We start from the raw sequence: 25,546 nt of genomic DNA, 5'->3' as shown, positions 1-25,546 counted from the left end.
TATAGGTGAGTCTCTTCAATATGAACCATCCGTCAATTAGAGGTATATAATTCTTCTATTTTTCAACCATTAAAATTCTAAGGTTATAAACTAAGATTGTTTATTACCTCTCATTTTATTTAGTTATTATTTATTTATATATTTTCTAAAATTAGCTTTACTAATTTTCACATATGTCTTCTAGTGGAAGTGATTTTTGATCGGATTGAGAAAGTAAAAAAGAGATAGAGAGAGCACGCTGCGGTGGACGGCGGCGATGGTCCTGCGGAGGAGAAAACTACACATGCAAAGCGCGCGTTGCGGCCATGGGAATTGGCACTACAAAAAAAAAAAGGTTAAAATGGCGGTTTTTTAAGGTAATTACGGCGGTTACAACCGCCATTATTACCGAAAACGGCGCTTCCAAGAAACGCCGGAATTCTGAGCGCCATTCTGGTTATTACGGCGGTTTTTTGAAAACCGCCATAATAACCAGTGGATAATACGGCGGGTTTTTGGCGGTTAAAATGGCGGTTTTTAACCGCCATTTTAACCAGATAAAACGGCGGTTTTGTTGTTGTTTAAAATGGCGGTTTGTAACCGCCGTAATTACCTGGGTTTAATGGCATCTTCCTCGTTTAAAATGGCGGTTTATAACCGCCGTTTTTACCTGGGTTTAATGGCATCCTCCTCGTTTAAAATGGCGTTTATAACCGCCGTTTTTACCTGGGTTTAATGGCATCCTTCTCGTTTAAAATGGCGTTTATAACCGCCGTTTTTACCAGAGTTTAATGGCATCCTTTTTTATTAAAATGGCGTTTATACCCGCCGTTTTTACCAGGGTTTAGTGGCATCCTTTTCGATTAAAATAGTATTTTTTAACTGCCGTTTTTACCAGGATATAATGGCACCATTTTTGTTTAAAATGGCGTTTTTAGCCGTCGTTTTTACCTAATTACAATTTTATACTTTTTAAAATGAGATTGAAACTATATATTTAAAGTGACATTTTTAGAACTCAAACTTTAAAATCTCATAACTAACTCTCTTGGTGATGGAATCTCACTCTCTTGATCCAATCCCTACAACAAATAAGGATTTTAAAAAATCTATTCATTAAAAATCTATATATATTCTAAAGGCAAGAAATTTATTCTTTTATATGCAAATCAGATATTAAAAACTTAAATAGTATTTAAAAGAAAATATAAGAAAATTATAATTACCTCTTTCAAATGATAATTTTCCTTCTTTTTTCAAAGTAAAGTAGCTAGCAGCAAGAGTTGAAGAAGATCTAAAACCTATTTCACATGAAAAATTATCACCAACAGATTTATTAAAATTAAATATATAACTAATTAATGTACACGAAATTTAAATGTATAATCAACTAAAAATATATGAATGTTGTATTTTTGATAATTTAGGATTAATATCAAATTATATTATTAACGGATTTGAACAATAAAAATTAATTAATACAACATTTATAAAATATAATTCATTATATACAGAGTCCTAACTTTTTATTTAGTATAATAAATAAATATACCTAATAATTTAGTATAATAAATAAATATACCTAATAAATTAAATTAAATATATAACTAATTAATGTACACGAAATCCCAAGGAAGCTAGCTAGGTGGTTCACGCAAGCATGTTCATGTATATAACATATTGGCCTAACTGACATCATATATTTTAAAATTAATCGGAAGTGATCAAATTAAAAACAAAGTGACCATATTGTCCATGATGATAAAATTAATAATATAAAGAGAGATGTGCAAATTGCAAAGTAACTTATATAACTTAGCATGAAAATAAACTTTATTAAACTATCCAGGAACTTTTAGTGATCTTTTCGAATGCGAATTTTCCCTCCGAGGCAGCTAATAATGATAACTTGACTGCTAATGAAGATGATTTTGATCTAAATATAGATATAAATATGTACACTATCTAAGATATGAATTTGTATTCATAGAATTTTTATGTACAATATGAGATGTTCTTAATTATTAAGCTATGTATAAAATCAAAAGAAATGCAAGATTAGCAGACACGTACTCCAGTTTTCTACAAAAAGGACAAAAAGGATTTGGCAAGTTCACTGAGAAATTATTATTAGATTATGTAAAAGAAAGCAGTCGTACATACCAAACAATACGAGCTTAAGCCACCAGAGTAGGACTGATCAAGGCTCCAGTCTGCCAAAAATTGTTTCAGTACCAAAGCAAGTGGAATAGCAGCAGGAAATTGGCCTGTCAATGCCTTAACCTACAAGTAGCAATATCACAATGTTGATTTGCCTAAAAAGAGTGAAAGGCACATAATACATATCACTACAAGTATTAATTTTATTATAATGAATACATTCAAGAACAGAGAATAAGAACCGCTTAAATGATAGGGCATCCAATTATAATATGTAACATGGAAACTATATGCTCACAATGTGCCAGAACACCCATCTAAATACTACTGCAAAATCCAAAATATATCTTCAATACATAAGAAAACTTTTATCCACAACCAAACAAACAAAAAGGTAGAAGATTGAGACTATATCCTTCTTTACTCCTAACATTTTGAAATCAGTGTCACTTTGTCCTAAAATATTGACATCAATTTAGTCCAAACATTTTTAAGTTTAACACAGTTTGGTTTCAGAAAGAATTGACATCTATTCATGACAGAGTTTTGAAATTTCATCTAGTTCATAAGATGAAATTATCTTACCTCAATAGGCAAGAATAACATAAAAATTATAACAGTACACTGAGATCAAATTTATTAAGGACCAAACCAATGTTAATTTCAAAATATTAGTATTTATAAAAGAGATTTAGAAAATATCTAATGCTAAGCATTGGAACTGAAGATTCAATACTTGTATCCTTTTAGTGCAAATAAGGATATATTTACATCAAAAGAGTAACTATAACAATGAATAAAACAAACCAGAGTAATTTTATATAGCCACGGAAAAATTACCATTTCTTTTGCAAATTAGGTACAATACTAGCCAATTTATTGAGATCTCTGTCACAAAGGACAAGCAAAAAAGATCCGATTTAAGAAAGTATTGTAGGAAAAAAATCATTAACCACTATAATTGAGACAGGTTAGTCTCTTTACAAGGTAGCTTTAATCATCAACCAATTTTGCATGGTTATAATTAGTCCTTTGACGTAGATTTCAACCAATGCTATTAATATTATGATGTAGTCAATATCAAGATGAAGGTAAGCAATAATACTTACCAATCAGGCTTGAACAAGAGATATCGATATGTAAACCACTGAAATAAAAAGAGAAGTTTATATTACTATACAACATTAAGCACATTAAGAATATAAATAGAAGATTTAATCTGTATTCATTTACCGTAGTAAATAGTATCCCAATTAATTCTAGTGCAGTAGGGATAATTGGTAATTTGTCAACAGCCTGTGTATAAAATTCACAAAGGCAAAAACAATATTAGAATGCTGCAAATAAGCGTAATGAGGGGGGTCAAATTTAAGCGTAAGATTTAGAGGGGGGTCAAATTTAAAGCAGGAAACAAATCTAGAAAACACAAAGAAAACACTAAAACTTAATGATTAATGAGCAAGACACACAAAGAAAACACTAAAACTTCCAGAACCAAGTCTAGCAAATTCACCAACTTACACACAAAGATAGCTTGTTTCTTGAACCAGCTCACTCTATCTATCAATGATTATGAATGTCACATGGCTGATATAAATATTTTCTTGTGTTAATAGTTCTAGCCCCTGAGAGATTGAACAAATTTGTTTAAAACTTTAACCTCAAAGAATTCCCAAAAATGATTGTCCAAGTAAAATCTTATATATTGATTTATGGCCGAAACAAAACCTGAGACATCAAAAATGTCAACATCTTAATTTTTAATAAACATACAAATGGATAGAAAACTAAACCTGATTTCTTTAGTAAAATAAAACGAGGATCTTATGTGAGTGTGACAAATGTGCATGTGTGCATCATGCATCTAACGAGGTACGTGCAAGTTTCAAGGGCAGAGCAAGGGTTCAGTTAATGCAAAAAACATTGAACAGAGCAAGGGCAGCAGAGCTAAACAACTACAGAGATTACTCATTTATAGCTTTGCTTAAAAGAACCAAAAAAGAACCAAAGAAGCAAATAGAGAAATTGAGATTGGAGCAGTTTTTTCTGAGATCTAAGATCTGAGATCGGAGATTAGCGAAACACCTTAATAGAGAGAGAGAGAGAGAGAGAGAGGAGGGAGTAAAGTTAAGAAAGAAGACCTGAGATCATCGTCAATCACCCTGTACCAACATCAATACTTCAACGGAAGACCCAAAAATCCCTAACAGAGCTGCAGAGAAACAAAACCCCCAAAAAATCAGCACCAAAAGCGATTTTGAAACCCTAACCCAAACAAAAACGAAAAAATCGGTGCCTTCTAGAATCGAAATGCTGATGTCAGTAGCCACCAGAACCTTGCCTCTCGCCGGAATCTTCGTCTCCACAGCACAAAAGAAAAAACAAAATAAAACAGCATTTCAATTTAACTTGAGAGGGAGAGGTACCTGGAGAGATCGTAACCGGCGGAGAGAGGAGAAGCCCTAGAAGGAAGAACGGCGTTGTCGGAGAGCTTCTTTACACGGAGGAGATGATAGCGTCGTTTGTTCAGACTTCAGAGAGGAGAAGCCCTAGCTAGAACGAAGAATGGCGTTGAATGAGTCAGGGATTAGAATTTTTTTCCTTTTATATGTGTGTGAAAACGGCAGTTAAAACCGCCATAATCACTAGAACCGCCAAAATATATATAGCCAATTACGGCAGCAGCAACAATTGCCGTAACGTCTCGATATTACGGCGGTTCTTTAAAACCGCCTTAATATCAATGCCATTTTAATCCCCTTTTTTTGTAGTGTGGTTGCGGAGGGCACGGTCACTGCCAGAGGATCGTCGGGGTGGAGGCCGCAATGGCGCAGGCGCGGGCTTGGCCTGGGAATGCGAGCGGCGAGGATGTCACAGGCGAGTATTGTGGGTGCGAGTGCGGCGCGGATTAGAAGGCGGTACGACGAGAGAGAAGCGATGTGTGCGGCGCATTGTGGAGGCGGCGATGCGGCGGTCTGCGCGATGGGAGCCGAGGCACTTCGAAAGCTGCGATGTGGAGATCTCGTGATCGATGAGAGAGATGGAGACGTTCAGAGGAGGTTACTGAGCAAAGGATTAGATGGTCCCAAAACGTTTGGACCATTAAATAATTCTATAACAAAACATATTTTTTAAGTTTTTTAATAACTGCTGAATGGTCTTTTTCTAATTTTAATTACAAATTAACTCCATATATTTTATTTAATTATAAAAATTATTTTTTATTTTATAAATTATTATTTTATCACTCATCTATTATGTTTATTAACAATCAAAAACAAAAAAATAACGAATTAGATCTTCCATTGTTCGTAATAACTTTTTAGCAATCCTAATCGATTAAAAGTTTTTCTTTGATCCGTTACATCCGTCGAGGGTTGTAAAATCGTGTTTCTTAGAAAATCAATCGAACAAAACAATCGATTGAATTTCAGATTTTCCGAAACTCAATCGATTGGACTCAAGTTATCACAAAATAATCGATTGAAAGTTACAAGGCAGTATGGTTTGCCCAAAAATCAATCGAGTGGTCTTATTATCCAATCGATTGAACTCATCAAAGCAATCTGGGTTTAATTAATTCAATCGATTGGTTATGAGAATTTAATTGAGTGGTTATGTTTTGAAGTTTGTACGTGATTAATGGCATATTCCAATTCAACCGATTGGTATGAGAATTCAATCTATTGAAATGTGACGTAAATAAATTTTTATCTGCATCGATTGGTATGATAATCAAATCGATTGAAATTTGAAACGCGCTATATATTAATCCTAATAACCATGCGTATTCAGCCTAACCTCTCTTCTCTCTCTAAATCTAAAAAACTTCTCTCTTCTTCTCCAATCCCACCAACATCCACTCCAAACTACATACATATTATTAATCCTCATCCAAATCCCTACAAAACCCACCGAACCAATATTATTAATCCTCTTCTTCTTTCTTTTCGGTGGGTTTTGTAGGAATTTGGATGAAGATTAATAATATGTATGAAGCACTGAATTCCATGACTCCTTTCTCAAATTTATCATGTAATTCAAGTAGATTCAATCCCTCTCTCGATAGTAATTGGATCTATGAAGCACAAAAACTCTTCCTTAGATAAACAAGCATGATTTCTAATCTCATACTATATAATTCCAATGATCCCGATATTAGAGCGGTTACATGTCACAATACCAACTCTAAATCAAGATCAATTTCATTATGCAAAGGGAGTTCAAACTGAATTCTATGATTCCTTTCTCAAGGTTCACATAAAATTATAATAGATCCAAGTGGATCTTTGAAGAATGGAACTCTCTTCTATGTATGAAGATAGAATTGAAAAAAAGAAGAAAAATAAATATCAATTCAATCAAAATTGAAACAGAGCTCCTTTCTCAAATATAGAAATTAAAGACTCATAATATTTACAAAGTGATATGGAAGAAATAGAAGAGAAGAGAAATGTGGAAGGGAAGGGTCCGAAGACCCTATCCCAGGGGAAGTGTGCCAATTCTCAGAATATCGAATTGCTTCTCCCCGAATTCCCCCCGTTTTTCTACAACATAAATCAAATTAAAGAGGTGAAAGCAATATACAATTTAAACACAAAAATACTCAATAATTAAGTATGAGTAATTAAATTTTAATATGAAAAAGTATAGAAAAATACAACATGATGCGCAATCATCACTTCACTAACTTGTCCCATTTACAATGCTGAACCAGAATCCTTGTTACATTGCATCTTCAACTGTCCAGATGCTTCAGAAATTTAGAGCAAGAGTCCAACAGCGAACTTGGCCCCAAATCCTAACTGCATCTCCTTTTTCGATTGGTGGAGACTCCAAATTGTTGTGCCTGATTAACGACCTGTGAGTAAGAACTCAGTCCGTTTTATTTTGATTATGGCCTGGCATATAAGAAAGGTGTAAGAGGGTGTTCGAATGCCAATCTATGAATCCTGAAGAACTTTTGACAATTGCTACCAAACAAATCAAGAACTTGTAAACTTGCCCACTGAAACCTCAATTTAATTCCAACTTTGCTTTCTTCTTAATTTCATTTTTTTTACTGTGCCTCACTAATGTTTAAGCAAAAAATAGAAGAACTCCTTTTTTGTATAGTCTTAAATTTTATACAAAATATTTTCTTTCATTTGAAAGAGAATGACCTACCATCTTTAAAAAAAAACTAATCATTATTTAATTGATATATAATCTTCAATTACTAAAAGTATAAAACTGAGATCATATAAAATTATCTACAGATTTAGCTAGTTTAATTAACCAAATTCTTTTGGTGCTTAATCACATGATAATCATTATTTATTGGTTTTTGGAGAAACAACTTTAAAAAAAAAACACTTTATTTCTCAAATTATATATCTAAATATTTTAAAATTTAATAAGAATATATATTTTTTAAATACTTTCTAACTGAAGAAAGACAATTCAATCAAAATACTGTAAATTAATCAAATTCTTCATAATTGAACACGTAATAAACTGATCGCCTTAGTAAAAAAGATTCACTAAATTGAGTAAATTTAATGTTAATAGGAATATTGTATATTATTATCAAGAGTAAAATATTTTTTTAATTATTTTATTCTTAAAATAGGAATTTAATTTATATGACTATCATGTGTTTAGTTAATTTTTAAATAATAAATCTAAAATTAATGTAATATCTTTACATAAAAATAATAATTAAAATTATTATGTAATTTAATATATCTAAAGTACTTAATATATGAATATTTTAATATGTGTTTAGGTAAATAGTTATGAAGGAGAGTGGATAACATTAACAAAAAGAGCAGAGAGCAGCACTTGAACTCTGGTCGGAGAAGACAAGGCAAGTGAAGGCCATGGTTCCACTCTCACTCACACGCTGTAATTGCAACAACCCTTCTCTCCTTCTCTTTCTTTCTTTCTTCTTCTTCTTCTTCTTCACACTTTATTCCTTTTCTTTTGTGGCAGTTACAGCCCCCCTCCCTTGTGCTATTCATGGAGCTAAACAATTAACTCTCCAATGCACAAATCATGAGCAGGACATGTAAGACTGACCCTTCACATTCTCCTGCCATTTATTGCTTATTATTCTTCTGTTTTTTGCTTATGATTCTGTGACAGATTACAGGGTAGTTGCATATCTGAGAAAATAACATTAAGGAGGACACTTGTTCTTTCTGCTTTTGTATCAACTTGTGTTTTTCCAACCTTATCTTCTTATGCCAAGACTAAAACTAAGAATCCATATGATGAAAAACGCCTCCTACAACAAAATAAACGGATACAGCAAGAAAACAATGCACCTGAGGATTTCCCAAATTTCATAAGAGAAGGTAATTAACAATGTGATTCTGCAAATTTTAAGTAAAATATGTTACTTTTTAAGTTAAATAAGGAAACAAAAATGCTATGTAAGTACATGTGTAGTTTAACTTATTTTTAGTGTGTATTTTGTATTTCAATGTGTATTCTATACTGATGGCTGATCTTGGCGTACACCTAGCATGATTGACAAGGAAAATTTGTTTGTTGTGAACCTCTTGTGTATGATTTTTTAAGTAATGATCTGATTTATTAATGTACATTTCAGGTTTTGAAGTTAAAGTAGTAGCACCGGATAACTATACCAAGAGTGATTCGGGGCTCATATACCGGGATTTCGAAGTTGGTAAAGGTGATTGCCCAAAGGATGGTCAGCAGGTTTTTCTTTTGTTTTTCTTCCCAATCTGCTACTTCCTAGATTGTTCTTTGTGATTCAATCTTAAGTTCATTGTTGGGGCAATTGTTCTTCAGTTGCATACTTATTTGTTTCTAGGAAATAGGAATAATTTGTGCTGGTTTGAGCTAGGGGAAAATTGATATTGATGTTTGAGTAGTCTCAACTCCAATGGAGTGTTTTTGGAGTTTCAAATCTGATGTGAACATGAAGTGAAATGATTCGAAATTTCACTTTGCATTGGAGATGATTAATGAAATGAGACCGGTTTCACTTTAGAAAGACGGTTTTACTTTGGTGGAACACCAATTAAATTTTGCCACCTTCTATAAAGTTTAAAATGAATTGGAACCAAACATTAGAGTGATAAATTTTATATTCAGTCTCAAATCACTATTTATGACATGTGGTCTCAAAATGAAATTGAACTGAGACCAAGCATTGGAGATGCTTATGTTGTTGGTTTGTAGCTAAACCTGGTTTTTGGCTGTGAAATCAATAGATGATGCTATACTCTTTCTGTCATTTATGTTTTCTCAAGTGTGATTGAATGAAAAAGGATGAGGTGAATAGTGAAAGTTGCCAATATTATAGCTTTGAAGATACTTAAAAAAGTATCATTTCACTTTTCGGCATTGCGAAATTGCAACTTCTAGGCTGTTGGGCACTAACATTTTTAAGTTGATTTTAGTGCACAAAATATATTGATCAGTTTGTTCATTATCTGATTACTTGTTCATGTTTGGCAGGTAACGTTTCACTATGTCGGCTATAACGAATCTGGCCGTCGTATAGACAGCACTTACTTACAGGGTTCTCCTGCCAGAATCCGTATGGGAACTAAAGCATTGGTTCCTGGTAGAACTTCAAATCTTAGTGCCATTTTTTCCCTTGAGAAATGGATGTGAAAGATTATTCATTTTGTTCTCGAGAAAATTTTTTATTATTTTTTCATTTTTTTTTTCTTCTGATGCAGGATTTGAGGAAGGAATTAGAGACATGAGACCAGGTGGAAAGAGAAGAATCATTATTCCCCCTGAACTTGGGCCACCAGTGAGTTCTAACATGTCTCATTTTCTTGTTCTAGAAGCTACTAGATAAATATAATATATAGCAATAGCAGTTGCATAATAGTTCTAGATTTCTCTTCATCTATGTTAGAACTGAAATCTTTTACTGATGCACACTCCTTGGCCGAAATCTCCCCCAAACTGTCACAGTCACAGCACCAAACGCATCGGAAGCTTTTCGAGTCCACCTTTAGTCTCACACTGAAGAAATTTGACTGGATATTGAAGTCTATAAGTTGGATCCAGAACTTAGAATCCTGCCATTCTAAACAAGATTAAACTATGTTAAAACAACTTTCTTCCTAACAACTAATTAATCAACCTATAATAAAATGAAATAATCTACTATTTTTGGCACTTGTCATTGATCAGAACTATGTTGGGATTGCATTAGCATATAGTTTTCAATCCTATGCAGCTCTTAACAACAGTACATCAATCTTAGTTCTTCTCTATTTTATGCTTCCAAAGCAAGTAATTTCTATGATCTGATTGTTTTTTGTGTTATGCAGGTTGGACCTTCAACCTTTTTCAGCTCAAAACAATTTGAAGTTTTTGATGTTGAATTATTAAGCATACAGAACTGTGAAAGGAGGACCATAGCTTTCTACTCTGATGTTGTATGCAACTGAAGTTCCTTACTTTATTTGTTACCTATACCTTCATAATTTCTTACCAAAATGGTTAACTATGGAAGATTATTAAGGATGAGTTGGAACTTGGAGACATAATTGATTATTTGTAATTTATTTTCTTCTTGTAGAAAGTTAAAGATAAAACCATGTTTCTCTAGAAATAGGAAATCATGCACATTATTGAAAGAACAAAAATTTAATGTAAATTATGCATACATTAATAAAATTGTTATAATTAGAAGGGATAATTGTTATAAAAATGAGTTTTCTTTACCAACAAAATCTGTCACTAAATATATTCCTACTTTGACTCTTCAAATGCAAAATGTATTCTGGATCCATAGACTTCTTCGCTTGCCTATTCTTGCTCCGCAAATTCTTGTGCTATGCACACGTGTTTTTTATGAGATATCCTCTTACATATTATTATTCTAATAATTGTTTTAATATTTAAATAAAGCAAAAAGGTAAATATAAAAATTATTTTTTATAACATACATATTAAGGAAAGAAAAAATATGACAAAGTTTAGTGATTTTTATTAAAAAAGAAAATGTAATTAAAAAATATGTCAAAGCGGCAACAGTTTTGAATTTTGGCTTTGTGAGAAAGAAACAGAGAGAGGTTTCAATTCATTGAATTAAATAAGTCACCAAAAAATTCATTGAATTAAATAGAATTAATTTATTATTGCTGAGGAGTATGACAGAATTTTCCAATTCCGAAGGAGAAACAAACACTAAACCAGTCAACCATTGTTGAAACCCACAAACCTAAGAAATTTAGTAAAAAAAATTTGTTCCTTTTTCTTCTTTTCTTGGAATTCTTAAGGGAGCATTATATAATCTTGTTCTTCTTTCAGGTTATTAAACCATTATTCCACTTTAACCCACGACAATAATAAAGACGTCTCACGACCACAAATTCATTCCAACAAAATACACAAATTTAACTATAATTTTAGTCTTTATTTTATCTCATATTTATCTTTATCTTATCTTTTATCTTTCATAGGCTAATATTATATATATATTCTTAGTTTTACTTTCATAGTTTACAATCTTTAATCAATCAACAATCAATAAATTTTTTTCATCTTTTATTTTCTTTCATTATTCTTTCACAATTTTATTATGTACTCTTTTCGTTAATCTTTATCTTATCTTTATCTTTATCTTATCTTTTATTTTTCATAGGCTAATACTCTGTATATACTTAGTTTTACCTTCATAATTTACAATCTTCAATCAATCAACAATCAATAAAATTTCTTCATCTTTTATTTCATTATTCTTTCACAATTTTATTATCTTTGTGTACTCTTTATGTACTTTTTTCGTTTTATTACAGGTGTTGCAAAAATCTCTGACTTTTCTTCAATTCTTGATGTTTGCTTCAGGTTTTGGTTTTTGGGTAATTGTTTTTTTTCCTCATTTCTTTTGGTAATTGAATTTCTGTCTTTCTTTTCAACTCTGTTGATATTGTACTTGTAACTAGCAGGAAATGAAGTTTAGAAGATTGTGTGTGTAACTGAAATTTTGTGCCTTGAACTTGAATTTGGTTTATTGAATCAGTTTAGAGTCTAGACTTTTTTCTAGGAGCTAATTTAGGGATAATAAATATGTTTTAATTATGGAAATCCTTCTTTTGAGATTGTATTTGACAAACTACTTGGTATGTTACTAATTGGTATATATAGATATTAGATCATGACATGCAAAGTGAAACCAAATACATGTAAGGTAACCCCTTATATGTATTTGGTTTCTTTTGAAGATCATATGGTGTGTCATTAATTGAGGTTTTCTCCTAATGTTCTTGTTTTGTGGTTAAGTACTAAGAGAACATGAGTTTATATTGTTTGAATAATGAGTAAGGATATGTGAACATTATAGATTGTGTGATGCACAAGAATGGGGTCTGACTTGGATTTGAAGAACAAGTCAGGGAGTATACACTCCCCTGCATTTTCTCGACAGAAGGTTCCGGAGCCTAGAAAGGACTACATTGGTGATGCTTGCGGCATGGAAACATCACGAATTGAACAAACTCATTTCTCCGATGAGAATGAGAATGTAGAGGTTAATATCACCGGATCCACAAATTCTGGACAAGCTTTGGTGGTGGAAGATTCTCGTGAGGATGCCACTGAGAGTTCTAGTTCTTTTGGTCATACAGAATCTGACACAGAGAATGTCCCATCCTTCAGTGACCCTGAAGTCGAATCGTGTCTTTGTGCTGACAATGCATCCTCATCCATGTCCAATGATTATTTTGAATCACCTCCAAGAAGGTATAGTTCACTTTGAATTCGTTGTTGCATCGGTCTGAAAAATGTAATAAATGACGGAATTCACATCTGTCTGCATATTTATCTATTTTCCTATACATACATACACATATGTATTTACAAAGGTGAAAACTCAGGTGCAGTCGACTTCACGTGAAGTTGATAATTGATAGTCATTAGATAATTTGACTGATTTGACTAAATTTTTATCTAAAGACTTTTAATTATCAATTTCACTTGAAATCGACTGCACCTGAGTTTCTACTATTTACAAAATGGATCAAATTACGTTATCTTAAGAGTGGAAGTTTTTACTCCGAACCATTCAGAAAGAAAGGGGTTACAAGTCATTGGAGAAAGTTCATACACCCTCTAATGTGGCGTTGTAAGTGGATCGAACTGCGTCTGAAGCAACTTCAGTCTCAAGAGCTTAAGTATGAAAAAGAGCTTGCAGCTTATAATTATAGAAAGCAGCTTGATTTTGCACACCTAACATTAGATGGCTCTGATATCAAGTCGGTACCTATATCTGGTCGGATGCATAGGAATAAAATTATGAAGAGGAAAAAAAGGAATAGAGTTGAAGAGAAGTATGATTTAGCATCATACATGTCTAACCATAGTTTATTCTCTTACTACGGTATGGGATTTCTTCATTTGTTATAGTATATTAGTGTATTTCTCTATGTTTTTGTTCTTTGTTCTGATGTCTTCTTTTACTTGTCATTTTCCAGAACAAAAAGATCGCACTGTTGATACTTGTTTGAAAGATGTTCATGGTGCTGCTAATGGTGAGTACAAGTAAAACTATGAATCAAGGTCAAGCAAACCCAACTAATTACATTTCTTACCTTGCTTTCTTATTTTAGGTGGTAACATTGATGATATTGAGTTCAAGTTGGATGATCTGTGGTCTTATGTTGACTATGAAAATAGTGATAAGTCATTGGATGACATCATTCAAAAGATTGAAGCAGTACAATCACAAGTTCACAAATTGAAAACTCGAATTGATAAGGTAATTAAAGAAAATTCAGGAAAATTTGATTCCGGAAATCAATTGGACAAGCCTGGGACACCTCAGCTTGAACCCGGAAATGCATCATTAACTGATGAAGGGTTTAATCTCCTTGTTGAGATGACTGATAAGCCTCGGCTTGAGGACTTGCGAGAAGAGGTAACCTTATTCATATGTACTTCTTGGAAGAACTCTTTGGCATGAAATTTCCACCTTCATTTCCTATGGCAGCTTTAGATTTGTTAATAGTATGTGTTACAATGTTTACTTTATAATTGTTTGGAATTTTGAAGTAATAAAAAGTTTGTTATAGTATCAGTTATCCAACTAGTATAAAGGTGTATGTTGGAAGGACCAATTCTAAACAATCTTTTTGTATAAATTTTAGAACCATTACATATATTTTAGTTATACTAGCCTTTTCTTAAGGTGCAGATCAAAGATGGGACCCTTATACAAAATCAAGAAGCTAAGAAAGAGTTGCAAGTTTCTGAATCTGACTTTTCTGTTGAGGATGTTGTGCCTAATATTCATTCTACTTTAAAAGTATGCTCCACATCAAAGTCAAATGTTCCTAAGAACAAAAGGAAAAGAAGGAACAAATCTGCCTCTTGGAACCGGATGTCATTTGGTTAAGCTGAATCTAAGATAGTTGTTACTTGTTAGGCATCTGAATGGAACTGAGAATTTCTCAAACATGTTGCAAGTGATGTGCTTCTGGTTTTATGTGTAAATACTTTCCATATCATCTATATTTTCATACTCTTACACCTATGTAATCGTTTGTTCAATTGTACATGATTGTGAATATGATAACAGGATTCTGCTCCATAGTCCATACCTTCACATTGATTTTTTTGTCATTTTGCTTTGGTTTTTTGGGTTTTAATTCGTCTTAGTTTGGTTCTAAACATTCCTTTCTAATTTTGTGGTCAAATTCATTAATTAAAATTGAAGGCCAAATTATACTTATATTTATTTTTGTCATAGTTAAGAGTTTAGCAGCTAACATCTGTCTTAAAAACGCATGTTAAGATTACTCGTTGAAAAAGATTTTACAAAAAAGCATATAAAGTGTAACTTTTCAATGTATTTGTTATGTATTTATTAAAGTAAAATGTTTAAAAACTTTTACTAATACTAATACATTAACTTAACTCTTTAAAAACATGTATACTAATTTAATCAAAACTCTCTACATAGAGCTTTGACTTTTACAACAATGGAGAATTTGTAACTATAACTAAGGCATGGAGAAACAATTATGATAATACAAGCCACACAAAGAATGTGCACCAAAGAGTAAGGGAAACTGCAGCACAAGAATAAGTTGCTAACATGATAACTGAGCATTCACCTTCACCACCTCCAAATAATTGAACCATTGTACCTGACATATACAGAATTCAATTATTTGATAAATACATATACATATATATATGGCATGGCAAGACTTGAATGTTCAAGTATCATACTTACTCATGGCTACTGCAGGAGGAAGAGCAAATTGAAGTAGTAAAAGAAATTGATATAATGGATCATGGTGGATCAAGCCAAAATGAGTAGCACCTTTAACAATTCCTATACCTATTGCTGGCAAGGCAATAAATCTAACTATAGTAATCCCAATAACAAGTGGAAGTTGCTTTCTTACTCCCTCTAAACCTGAAAATTAAAACCATCAAATTATTTTAGTTTATACATATCATAACATTTATCTGCAATAAAGATGAAATGACATTATTCTTGTTTACCCTTAACAAGATTTGCACCAACCAACAAGGTCATTGCTGGAATTGCTGCATCCCTGCAAACCAACAAGAGATTACAACCGAATCATTAGTTCAACCAGTAAATTACTAGTTGAACCGACTAACCTGGTCATAATTAAATAAATATAAAGAGTCTCGAATACTTTATATATATATACTTACCCCAACATGACTAAAGAATCTTGAATCACAAAAAGAGGTGCATTTTCATCAACTAATACTTTTCGAAATTGAGGAACAATTCCAATTATTAAACCAATTATCTGCATAATGAGGAATTGCATATGTCTTTGTTTAGGTAGTAGAACTAAAAATATACTAATTATATATATTATATGCTTTATTTAGGCATAGTTGAGACAATGAAAGAACAAATAGACACCAGTGACATACCGTTCCAATTGTTGCTGGTGCAAATAGTACCTTCAAATTGATCTTTTCTGCTAATACCTTTATCTGATTCCTAATTTTTTGCTTTGTTGATGATATCTGTAAAATTAAATTCTTCAATATGTAAGATCATAATTTCTATCACATTTATTTCAACAATCCATACCAGATTTTATTAAAGTAGTAGCATTATGTGATGTATATCATCCGTGAGTGTATTAAATAGTTGTTAATCACTGTCAGTGCATGCAAATTAAACTCGTATAAGTATATATAACTATTATCTGAGAACTTATGTTAATAAAGTACCTTTGCTATTTGTTGGTGAGACACTACAGATTCAATTTCAAGTTGCTTCACGTGATCATTAGTTTGTGATTTGTCATCAACAGTGACCAATTTTGAAGGGTTTTCTGAATCAATATCATCATTTTCTGTTGCAATGATCACTGCTTTTACTTTTGAATCATCAACTGATGAAACCTTGCTTGAATATATGCGGACTATGTTGTATACATAAGACCAAATGTAAATGCTTCCTAGCTGGGGGAAAAAAAAAAAGAAAAAAAGTTAGGGAAAAATGTTCAAAACAACTTAGAATTGCACAATGAGGCATAGTTATACGAGGATAGTTTTGATGTATTGATGTTATAAAACGTTTTACACGATCAATATAAAAAATATTTATTTTTATTAATATGATGTTATGTAATTGAATACACTAGTTTTATACATTGATAATATATTAAAATTAAGAGAAAAAATAAATAAGTTCTTGACTTTTTAATTTAAAAACACATAAATTTTTTACTAATTAAAAAACAAAAACGTCATTCATTTTCTAAAATACGAGATATTTATTTAAGTCTCTCCATTCAAAATATATAAAGTCAAATAGGTTCTCGGAAAGGACTTAGATATCTTGCATTTTAAAAATTGAATGATGTTTTTGTATTTTCAATTAGTCAAAGACTTATTTATCTTCGAGACAAAAGATTAAGAACTTATTTATTATTTTATCATATAATATAGGAAGAATTTCAAATATACTAAGTACACTAATGTTTCAATAATTTTAACTGTTGACTTCAATTATAAAATATATATATATAATATATTAATTAAAATCAATGATTAAGATTATTGAAACATTATTGTTCCGGATATATTAAAATTTTCCTGTAATATATATATTGAATTATTTATTGAGCTAGGGACATACTGCCATTGAGAGAGAAGCATATGCTAATGCATTCTTTTTGCAAACATCCACATCTCCAAAAGAGTTGTTTCTTTTTTTACAGACAGCTGGAACTATAATAAGAGGTAAATTTCCCAGATTCCCTGCACACAAATAAAATTGCTGTACTTTTAGGTAATTATTCCAGAATGATTTTTTTTTTGTTGGTATATGATTTTATTTATTTATTGGTTGTTTCTTTAAAAGAAACTCATTTGAATTTTCCTACCTGCAGCACAACAACCTAAGACAAGGCCATGAAGATGAAGAGGAACTCTGATTATTTTAATAAGTAACCATCCAAGAGCTGTTCCAATAAGAAATGTGAGAAGAACATTCACCGGCATGAACCACCTACATACATAATTCAAGAAAATATCAAAAGCTTGTTCAACCTAAAGAAAAATTTAATTTTTTTAATGCTGTTTTAAAAAGGTGTACATGTATGTCTAATTATATATTGTTACATCAGAAAAAATATTTTTTGTTTAATTAAAAAAATAACCTTGAAAATTAACAAATATAATTTAGTAATTGTATAAAACATTTTATACAATTGATGTATTAAAATTAAATTCACTGTCACTCTTTCTGTTTTTTTTTTTTTACCAAAACCGACATAATTTTTAAAATATTTATTCAGATGTCACGATTTTATCACGTTAGCGCAAGTTAAAAAAAAACATATAACGAGTGCTACTACAACGAAACAGTAACACATGGATAAAAAATGAAAAGAAAAACCATTAAAAATATTGTCATGTAAAACAACAAAAAAAGTCTTCAAAAAAATGCCAAAAAAAAATGATGGAGGAAGGTAAAAAGACTTACAAAATAACGACGTTCTTTAGAGTTATGGTTTTTGCGAGGCTGCTACAAACAATAGCAGGCCCAAACACATAAAATACCATCTGTGATGATCCACAAAATTTTATTCAATTATTTGCAAGTTTGAACTTAAAATAAATAAAAAATATGCTTAATTAAGTTTAAAAAAAATAACGAAGAGAATTTATTATTTTTTGTCATCAGTTTTAACTAATAATTCAACGATATATTTTTAACCTACACTTTAAATATTGATAACTAACTGCTAGCCAAAAAATAATAAATTTTGTTCTAAATTAAAATGATAATTAATAAGAAGAGAAAAGAAAGAAAGATCACATGATTCAAGTTTTTCCTGGCAGTATCCCCAAGAATACCAAAACGCTGAATGGCAAGAATTGTCCCAAGAGCAGTGATCAAAAGCACCTTTACAACTGGCATTAATGCAACCATGAAAAGATTCCAGAACTCCATTTCTTCTTCTTCTTCTTCTTCTTCTTGGCTGATCCAAATGAAGTTTCAACTTCTCATATTAACATCACATATGACACAATATATAATGCACACATAATGCCTAAGCTACGAAGAAACTAATAAGAAGAACTAATTTAATTAATTAGATGGAGTAGTAGCGTGAAAACTGAAAAAATCAAAGAAATGAAGAATAAAACAGAACTCCATTATTATTATTATTATACCTGATATACTTTGTTTTCGGCCTGCACTTCAAACGACTTGCTTAATTAGCTTGTATATATATAGTGTGTGGGTGAACATCGGAAAAAGTTACACACACACTTATACTACCCCACTATATCTCAAAAGTACATGACAAAACCAAATTGGCTCTTGTTACATACACCCAATTGCCCAACTTTCATATATATAGCCAATACAAGAAAATAAAAATTAAATAGAAAAATATAGGTAGACAATAAAAATACATCATTGGATGTTCATTTCACTAGGTATGTGGATAGTTATTCTAATATTAAGATTTATGTGGATAATTTAGAAATATAATGTGTTTTAATTTGATTGATGGTTGTTCATGTTATTCAAAAAAATTATTCGTTACTTAGTATAATCCAAATTAAATAATCAATTATGCTGTCTGATCATACAAGGGTCTAAATAAAGTCATCTTCAAGAGAGTTACACGGATTAACCTAATCGATCTACTTGAAAAACAGGTATCATAATTTGTGTTTAATGGGACTTACCCGACTTACTTTTTTTTCTGATATTATCTATAAATCAATAATTACCTTTATGTGGAGTAACTTTTCATATCATAAAGAAAGAAATATTTACTATCTACAGACTACAGATAAAGATTTTAAAGTGATGATGAAATCATCATAATTCTCTCCTATATATATTATATCGAACTCAAGTGTTTTTTAATTTTATTCTACATATAACTTATTTAAATCCTTATTAATTTAAGTATCGAAATCTCTTATATATATATTTTCACTTGCCATTCTAGAGTTAACGTAAAGTTATCTTAAACATCTTTACTATCATCTTCAACTTCATCGTTACTTATTAAGATCTAATCACCTAGTCAATTTTAAGTACACTCAAAATACTCTCTTTAATTAATTTTTTATGAAAGAGTGGGAATAAAAATGAAATAAAATTATTAGAATGTTGACTACAAATTTTTTTGAAAATTAAATTAAGTTCACTAGATTATTCTAATAGTTAAAGAATTACTAGTAGATATTTATTCAGACTTCTTACCATAAATGTATAATCCTTAATTAGGTTTAATCATTTCAATTCTAATAGATATTGATGAGACCATAAGTACCAACTAGTTAGGGTAACTTATTTAATATCAACAGTAATAATAATGAATGGAAGTATTAATATCTAAATAATTAAAAGTAATTAATGAAGAGGAAGAGATAACTTGAGAATCAAAGTTAATGTGGAAAAAAAAAGAACCGGGTACGTGGAAATGACAATTTAGTTGGCGTTTGCGTTAGACCACATGCAATTGCTAATGGAATTCCAAAGCGGATAGAATAAAATAAAGAGAATCGTTAGAGAGTAGTAATTTTTGTGATTTGTAATCATCAATGATGTTTTGAATGGTATAAAATTTCATCTAATGATGTAGAATTATTCATTTTTCTTTTATTAGTTATATATTGATCAAAATTTAATAAAATTGTTGATCCGACTTCTCCTAAAATAAATTAAGTAAAGAAAACACAACAATCAAAAACTATATATACGGTAAGTGTTAATTTCATACACAATGTGCTACAAAAGATAGAGTAATGTTTTCCACTATTTACTCTTTCAATTCTAACCATTGTTTCCCTTCTTTCATTTTTCACCCCACACGTTACATCAAAAGGTTGATCTCTTCTTCATTCTTCTTTCTTCTCCACTACTAACAATTACCACTCAAATATGAAATATCTTCTTAGTTTCGTTCTTCCATATCATGTATTGTTATATGTCTCTTTTGTTATGTTATGCAATGAATATTTCCTTTTAAGGTCAATTCTATTTATATGGTAAATCTCCGCCACTACTGTGCACTCCATTTTAACTTTTTGCCTTTTATCTTTTAAATCCTAGAAATTAAACATACCATTACCATGTAGCTATTTTTTTGTTTTAAAAAATAAATTAGCAAAAAATTAAGAAAAAATTATTTTCGCCAAATTATAAAAAAAAAGGAAATTTTGTCAGAAATTTTACCGACAAATTTTTTACTGACGAATTTATATTTGTTGATAGAAGAGACAAAATTCGTCAATAAATTATCAGCTATTTTTGCATTATATATTAAAAATTTTCCAATGTAATAAATTATCTTAGAGAGGATGAATCTTTTTCTATAGTAGTAGTGCATATAACAATTTCTAAAAAGTAAAATAAAGGTGGCTTGTGGTGTTAGTGTCTAATATCATCAAGATCGATGCCCTTTGTCTACATTATTATTTAAGACATTTTTTTTTATTTTTTATTTTTCCTGTGAAAAGGATTTCATTTGACAATGATGGTTGATCATGACTTAATCAATTGTCTTATCTCTTATTTATAAATAGAAAACGATGGGGACTAGTTAGCAAGATACACTACTTCTGTTAAATATGGCTAAGATGCTAAGGATATCTTACCTGAAATTTAGATTAAAGACTTAAATCCCTATAATACTTGCAAATGTGATATGGTCTGAAGGAATTGTTGAAGAGATCATCATTTATATGTGTCTGGAAAGGAGAAGTACTCCACCTAGAAAACACATTTATTCAATTATAAATTATAATATAATCACTTATTTTGAAAATTTATTAAATAATAAAAAATACATAAATAATTATATATATACAGATATATTTTTTGTTGTAAGATTTTTTTTAATTTTGCATGAATTTTTGAATAAATATTTTTTCATTTTGCCTTATACTAAATTTTTTTTATTAAAAAAAATCAAAATATTAAAATTTTAGATTATAAAAATTCTGAAAATATATCAAAAATTCACTTATTTCAAAAATTTTATTTGATAAATAGAGGTATGTAAATAATTATATTTTTATTGAAAATAAAATTACTACATTTAATAGATGAAGTATTTCCTAACTAATAATTATTACCTTCTATAATAAGGAGTGCGATCTACTTTATCTTTCTTATTTTTTAGATATAATTTAGTAAAACTTTTAAATTTTGAAAGTAACTTATCAAAATTGACTTTTAAAAGATAATTTTTAAAAAGTTTAGACATCTATGTTTGATAAGTTAAACTAAAAATAATTTTTAATTAATACAAACAAACAATAATTATATTTAATAAAATAATCTTTTAAATTTAAAAGGATATAATAGACACAAATATAAAAATAAATTTAGATATTTATTAAAATATAAATTTATATTAGACTTTTTTATTTTAATAAATACAAATTAAAATTAAAGAACTCATCTTTAAGTACTTAAAAAACATATATAATTTTTAAAACCTACAAATAAACATAAACATATAATTTTTTTATTTATTAAACATAAAATAAAATATCTGTATTTTTAAAATATAAATATTTTTTTCACAAAATTTTACCAAACATACGCTTGTTGTGATTTCTGAGCTTCCCTCCTATGCTTTTTCTCTGTCCCTTCATCTTTCTTTTCTTCTAGCCTATTTTTCTTCCTTTATTTTCCATAGTTAACTATATATAGTTTGTATGTGTTGTAGCATTATTTAGGACTACTTGGGACAAAAAAGAGCTTGTTGTCTTATATCAATGATTTAGTGGAAGTTATGAAAATTGTCTATGAAATATATATAATTCAATTTCTTCATTTATTATAAGTTTAATGATTTAGCATTATTTCATAGATAATGTTGTTGTGGTGCATCTATCTCATGGTTGGTTAAGATGTGCATCATATAGCCTAATTATAATAACTTCAATATATTCCAGTTATTTGTAAAGTTCATGTAAATTTTTTTGAAGATAATTTATCTACCGATTTAAAATAGATTAATTATTCTATTGATTTTTATATATAATTTTTCTAAATTTACGATTAGATTTTTATATATTTTTTTCATTTAAGTTTTTATACTATTTTTAATTTTATAATTAGATTTTTATTATTAGTGTAAAAAATATTAGAATTAATAAAATATTTTTCACAAAAATATAAAAAATTTAATTGTAAATTTAATAAATATATAAAAATTAACCGAACCTTAAAAATGAGCACTTATTCAATACTAGAAATTAAAGAGTAGTTAGAATTGTTATATATGTACGCCACTAGTATACTTATTTTTTTATCTTTAAAAAGTAATATAAAATTTAAAAACACTTTTATATATATTATTCCTGTGTCTTTTAATTTTTACTCATCATTATTCTAGCTTGTATTGTCAATTTGTTAAGTGTTGTAGTCACCAAAAAAAAAAAGTCACCAAAAAAAATTTGTTAGTGTTGTCACTGACACAGACTAGTGCCATGAAATTTATTAGTGCAACTTCAACTCCGATCCTTATCTTTGTGACGGCGGTGTCTCACCCACCCTCACAGCCGCCGCAATTCTAAAAACATCTTTTTCATTACATATCATCACAACTCATTATTTCAGTTATCTAATATGTATAATTGGTGATATAGAAGAATCTAATGTATAAATTGTTGTTCTTAAAACTTGTTTTATATATGTATTTTAAAGAAGTTATTTGCAATTTCTAGAGTTGAATTTAAAATCTCTTTGTTATAATGTAAAGTAATTCTTATATTGATTATAATTTTATTAAGGACTTAGCTGGACACACATGAACAACTTACTAATTAAAAATAAATTTAGTTAACTTGTGTCTTAAGAACATATGTTAAGGGTATAATAATAGAAAACTTTTAAGTTTTTAATGAATTTAATATATTAGAAATACTAATACACTAGTAATAATAATAAATAGGGTTCGAAATGTATGTTTATTAACCTTTTAGATGAAGAATAATGCATGAACTTTGATTGCGAAGCAACGAAGAAGAAGTAGCTGTAATGGGCTGTTTGATTAATAAAGCACGTGCGTAATTGTTGGTGCGTGTTTGGTGCATGTATTGTCTCGTTCGGTATTATTGGCGCAAATACGTTTTTTGCACTTTCACGTATACTACCATTTATTAAGATTATTGTAATGCTGTTCATACACGTAACATGTCTTCCAATGAAATTCCAATCAGATAGAAAAAGAAATAGAGCATAATAATGTTTGTATTTGGACAAAAAGAAGATACTATCAAAGATCAGATAGAGTTGTTTAGTTTTGGATGAAGAGAAAGCTTATTTAATTCAAAATGTTATATAAATACTAAAAATAAGTTATTATATATTTATGTTTAAATACATGTATTGTTTAAATTAATTTTAGTGTATATTTTATATTTTAATATATATTTTGTATTAATAATTAATTTAATGATTAATTTTTAATAACACATAGCACAATTGCGTTTAATTATATAGAATATTAGGACTCTCTTAGTCTTGCTAAATCTTGACAATAGGGAGACCAATTGAGCTAATTTAGATTAATTGAATAGTTAGTTCACTCGTCTCATTGAGTAAATATTGGGAATTTAAATTTTATTTTATACATTCAGTAACCCGTAGACAACCAACAAAAAAAAATAAAAATAGAGAGGCCAATTGAAATTGGCGTAAATATTTGAAAACGGAAAAGTATAGGAACCAAGTGTCTAACCAGCCAAAAAATGAATAACTTAATTAATTATAATTATTAATGATTAATTTTAATTTTTTAAATTTAAAAATAAAAAAATTAAAATTAATTAAATAAACTTAATTAAAACCTATAAAAACATTCCCACATTAACTTATCCGGCCACCTCCAACAACCACACACACTCCTCTTTCTCATTGTTAGGACCTTCTCTACCCTTTTCATAAGAACACGACATTTTCGTCCAATCTAATTACTTGTCCATGGTGGATCTCTAGACACAACATGGTATCCTGCATTTGTGTATAATTTGCGTGCACCAAGATCTTCTTCATAAGTCCGAAGTGCAAGAAACTCATGACTATGGTTGTTCAAATCCAAACCGATCTAAATTAAATTGTTCATCCAATCCAATTCAAACCGAAAACCGATTAAAACTGCATTAATTCGGATTTGATTGGATTCTATTTTTTGCAAACCGCTGGATCGGATCGGACCGGACTTCGAATCTACTTTTCATAACCGATCCAATTCAATCCAAACCGCAAAATGTACTATAATATTATTATTTTATTATTATATTTACAATTATACTTGTAACATGTTCAATTTGTTATACATTTTTATATTATTCAGTGTTATTATTATTTAATAAATATTTTATGTTCAAAATGTTATTTATTTATTTATTTTAACTAACCTATAATTTTATTTCTATTATTATGTTATCGTTAGTTTTTAAAGATATTGTTGAGACTTATTATGTTATTGTTGATTATTTAAAATTTGATGTTAAGACTTGTTATATGTATTTATTATTTTTAATTTACAAAATCGCAAATCAAATCCAATCCAATCCGCTTGAAATTCGATCGGATCGGATCGGTTTTTTTTAAAGTCATCCAATCTAAACTGCACCGCAAGCAAAATTAGTATTCAGATCGGATGAGTTTTTGACTCAAAACCGATCCAAACCGCACCGCGAATACCCCTACTCATGATCCCACAGAATGGAAAGCTTGTCACACGCTTTCAACAATGCAATAGCTATTTTCTTCCTCCTGTAATCACCAGTTAGTTTCAGAAATACACACTGTCAAATCGGTCAAATCGTGATTCCATCACATCCAATCTCCCTTTGAATCGGTCAAATCGTGATTTCATCACATTCAATCGGTCTCTGCCTTGCACTTAGTTTAGCTTCAGGAATTATTTAAGGA

At 29.8% G+C, this 25,546-nt stretch overlaps 3 protein-coding genes and 1 long non-coding RNA gene across 7 annotated transcripts; 2 read left to right on the top strand and 2 right to left on the bottom strand.

Annotated features, from left to right (window-relative positions):
* Positions 1 to 1,018: 1,018 nt before the first annotated feature.
* LOC107473299 (uncharacterized) lies at positions 1,019 to 4,809 on the bottom strand. 2 transcript variants are annotated; one of them, XR_001588952.3, is made up of 8 exons: positions 4,566 to 4,809; positions 4,281 to 4,351; positions 3,661 to 3,764; positions 3,373 to 3,435; positions 3,249 to 3,286; positions 2,143 to 2,262; positions 1,206 to 1,280; positions 1,019 to 1,061 (listed from the first exon to the last, which is right to left on the bottom strand). It is a non-coding gene; the product is annotated as an uncharacterized LOC107473299 (long non-coding RNA). The 2 variants fall into 2 exon arrangements; XR_001588951.3 differs by lacking the exon at positions 3,661 to 3,764 and having other exon boundaries at positions 4,566 to 4,807.
* A 3,112-nt stretch (positions 4,810 to 7,921) lies between these two features.
* Positions 7,922 to 10,806, top strand: LOC107473189 (peptidyl-prolyl cis-trans isomerase FKBP20-2, chloroplastic). The gene is made up of 7 exons (XM_016092739.3): positions 7,922 to 8,025; positions 8,113 to 8,188; positions 8,266 to 8,477; positions 8,735 to 8,844; positions 9,610 to 9,718; positions 9,837 to 9,913; positions 10,443 to 10,806. Exons 1-7 carry the CDS (start codon positions 8,001 to 8,003, stop codon positions 10,560 to 10,562), a joined length of 729 nt encoding a protein of 242 aa, XP_015948225.1. The 5' UTR covers positions 7,922 to 8,000; the 3' UTR covers positions 10,563 to 10,806.
* A 1,102-nt stretch (positions 10,807 to 11,908) lies between these two features.
* LOC107473266 (uncharacterized) lies at positions 11,909 to 14,509 on the top strand. Its single transcript, XM_021134871.2, has 6 exons — positions 11,909 to 11,978; positions 12,461 to 12,858; positions 13,185 to 13,495; positions 13,590 to 13,646; positions 13,725 to 14,032; positions 14,309 to 14,509. The coding sequence occupies exons 2-6, from the start codon at positions 12,479 to 12,481 to the stop codon at positions 14,507 to 14,509; spliced, it is 1,257 nt and encodes a 418-aa protein (XP_020990530.1). The 5' UTR covers positions 11,909 to 11,978; positions 12,461 to 12,478.
* A 550-nt stretch (positions 14,510 to 15,059) lies between these two features.
* On the bottom strand, positions 15,060 to 21,369 carry LOC107473190 (protein PIN-LIKES 3-like). Of its 3 annotated transcripts, none has more exons than XM_052257652.1 (11): positions 21,250 to 21,369; positions 18,443 to 18,605; positions 18,107 to 18,186; positions 17,505 to 17,629; positions 17,258 to 17,379; positions 16,345 to 16,578; positions 16,039 to 16,134; positions 15,808 to 15,908; positions 15,628 to 15,680; positions 15,353 to 15,538; positions 15,060 to 15,263 (listed from the first exon to the last, which is right to left on the bottom strand). In XM_052257652.1, exons 2-11 carry the CDS (start codon positions 18,575 to 18,577, stop codon positions 15,136 to 15,138), a joined length of 1,260 nt encoding a protein of 419 aa, XP_052113612.1. In that variant the 5' UTR covers positions 18,578 to 18,605; positions 21,250 to 21,369; the 3' UTR covers positions 15,060 to 15,135. The 3 variants fall into 3 exon arrangements, with proteins under 3 accessions (XP_052113612.1, XP_015948226.1, XP_015948227.1); XM_016092740.3 differs by lacking the exon at positions 21,250 to 21,369 and adding an exon at positions 18,802 to 18,944; XM_016092741.3 differs by lacking the exons at positions 18,107 to 18,186; positions 21,250 to 21,369 and having other exon boundaries at positions 18,443 to 18,579.
* Positions 21,370 to 25,546: the final 4,177 nt, after the last annotated feature.

The sequence above is a fragment of the Arachis duranensis genome, chromosome 2 (assembly GCF_000817695.3).
Source record: "Arachis duranensis cultivar V14167 chromosome 2, aradu.V14167.gnm2.J7QH, whole genome shotgun sequence".
NCBI lineage: Eukaryota > Viridiplantae > Streptophyta > Magnoliopsida > Fabales > Fabaceae > Arachis > Arachis duranensis.
This window is presented reverse-complemented; position numbering and strand designations above follow the sequence as displayed.

Excerpts from the sequence above, each read along its gene's own strand:
- LOC107473266 (XM_021134871.2), top strand. The coding sequence starts at position 12,479 with ATGGGGTCTGACTTGGATTTGAAGAACAAGTCAGGGAGTATACACTCC. Across the intron at positions 12,859-13,184 it reads TTTGAATCACCTCCAAGAAG|AAAGAAAGGGGTTACAAGTC; the intron begins GTATAGTTCACT and ends CGAACCATTCAG. Across the intron at positions 13,647-13,724 it reads TGTTCATGGTGCTGCTAATG|GTGGTAACATTGATGATATT; the intron begins GTGAGTACAAGT and ends TTCTTATTTTAG.
- LOC107473189 (XM_016092739.3), top strand. The coding sequence starts at position 8,001 with ATGGTTCCACTCTCACTCACACGCT. Across the intron at positions 8,026-8,112 it reads TCCACTCTCACTCACACGCT|TTACAGCCCCCCTCCCTTGT; the intron begins GTAATTGCAACA and ends CTTTTGTGGCAG. Across the intron at positions 9,719-9,836 it reads AACTAAAGCATTGGTTCCTG|GATTTGAGGAAGGAATTAGA; the intron begins GTAGAACTTCAA and ends CTTCTGATGCAG.
- LOC107473190 (XM_052257652.1), bottom strand. The coding sequence starts at position 18,577 with ATGGAGTTCTGGAATCTTTTCATGGTTGCATTAATGCCAGTTGTAAAG. Across the intron at positions 16,135-16,344 it reads CTCACCAACAAATAGCAAAG|ATATCATCAACAAAGCAAAA; the intron begins GTACTTTATTAA and ends TTAATTTTACAG. Across the intron at positions 15,264-15,352 it reads TCCTCCTGCAGTAGCCATGA|GTACAATGGTTCAATTATTT; the intron begins GTAAGTATGATA and ends TGTATATGTCAG.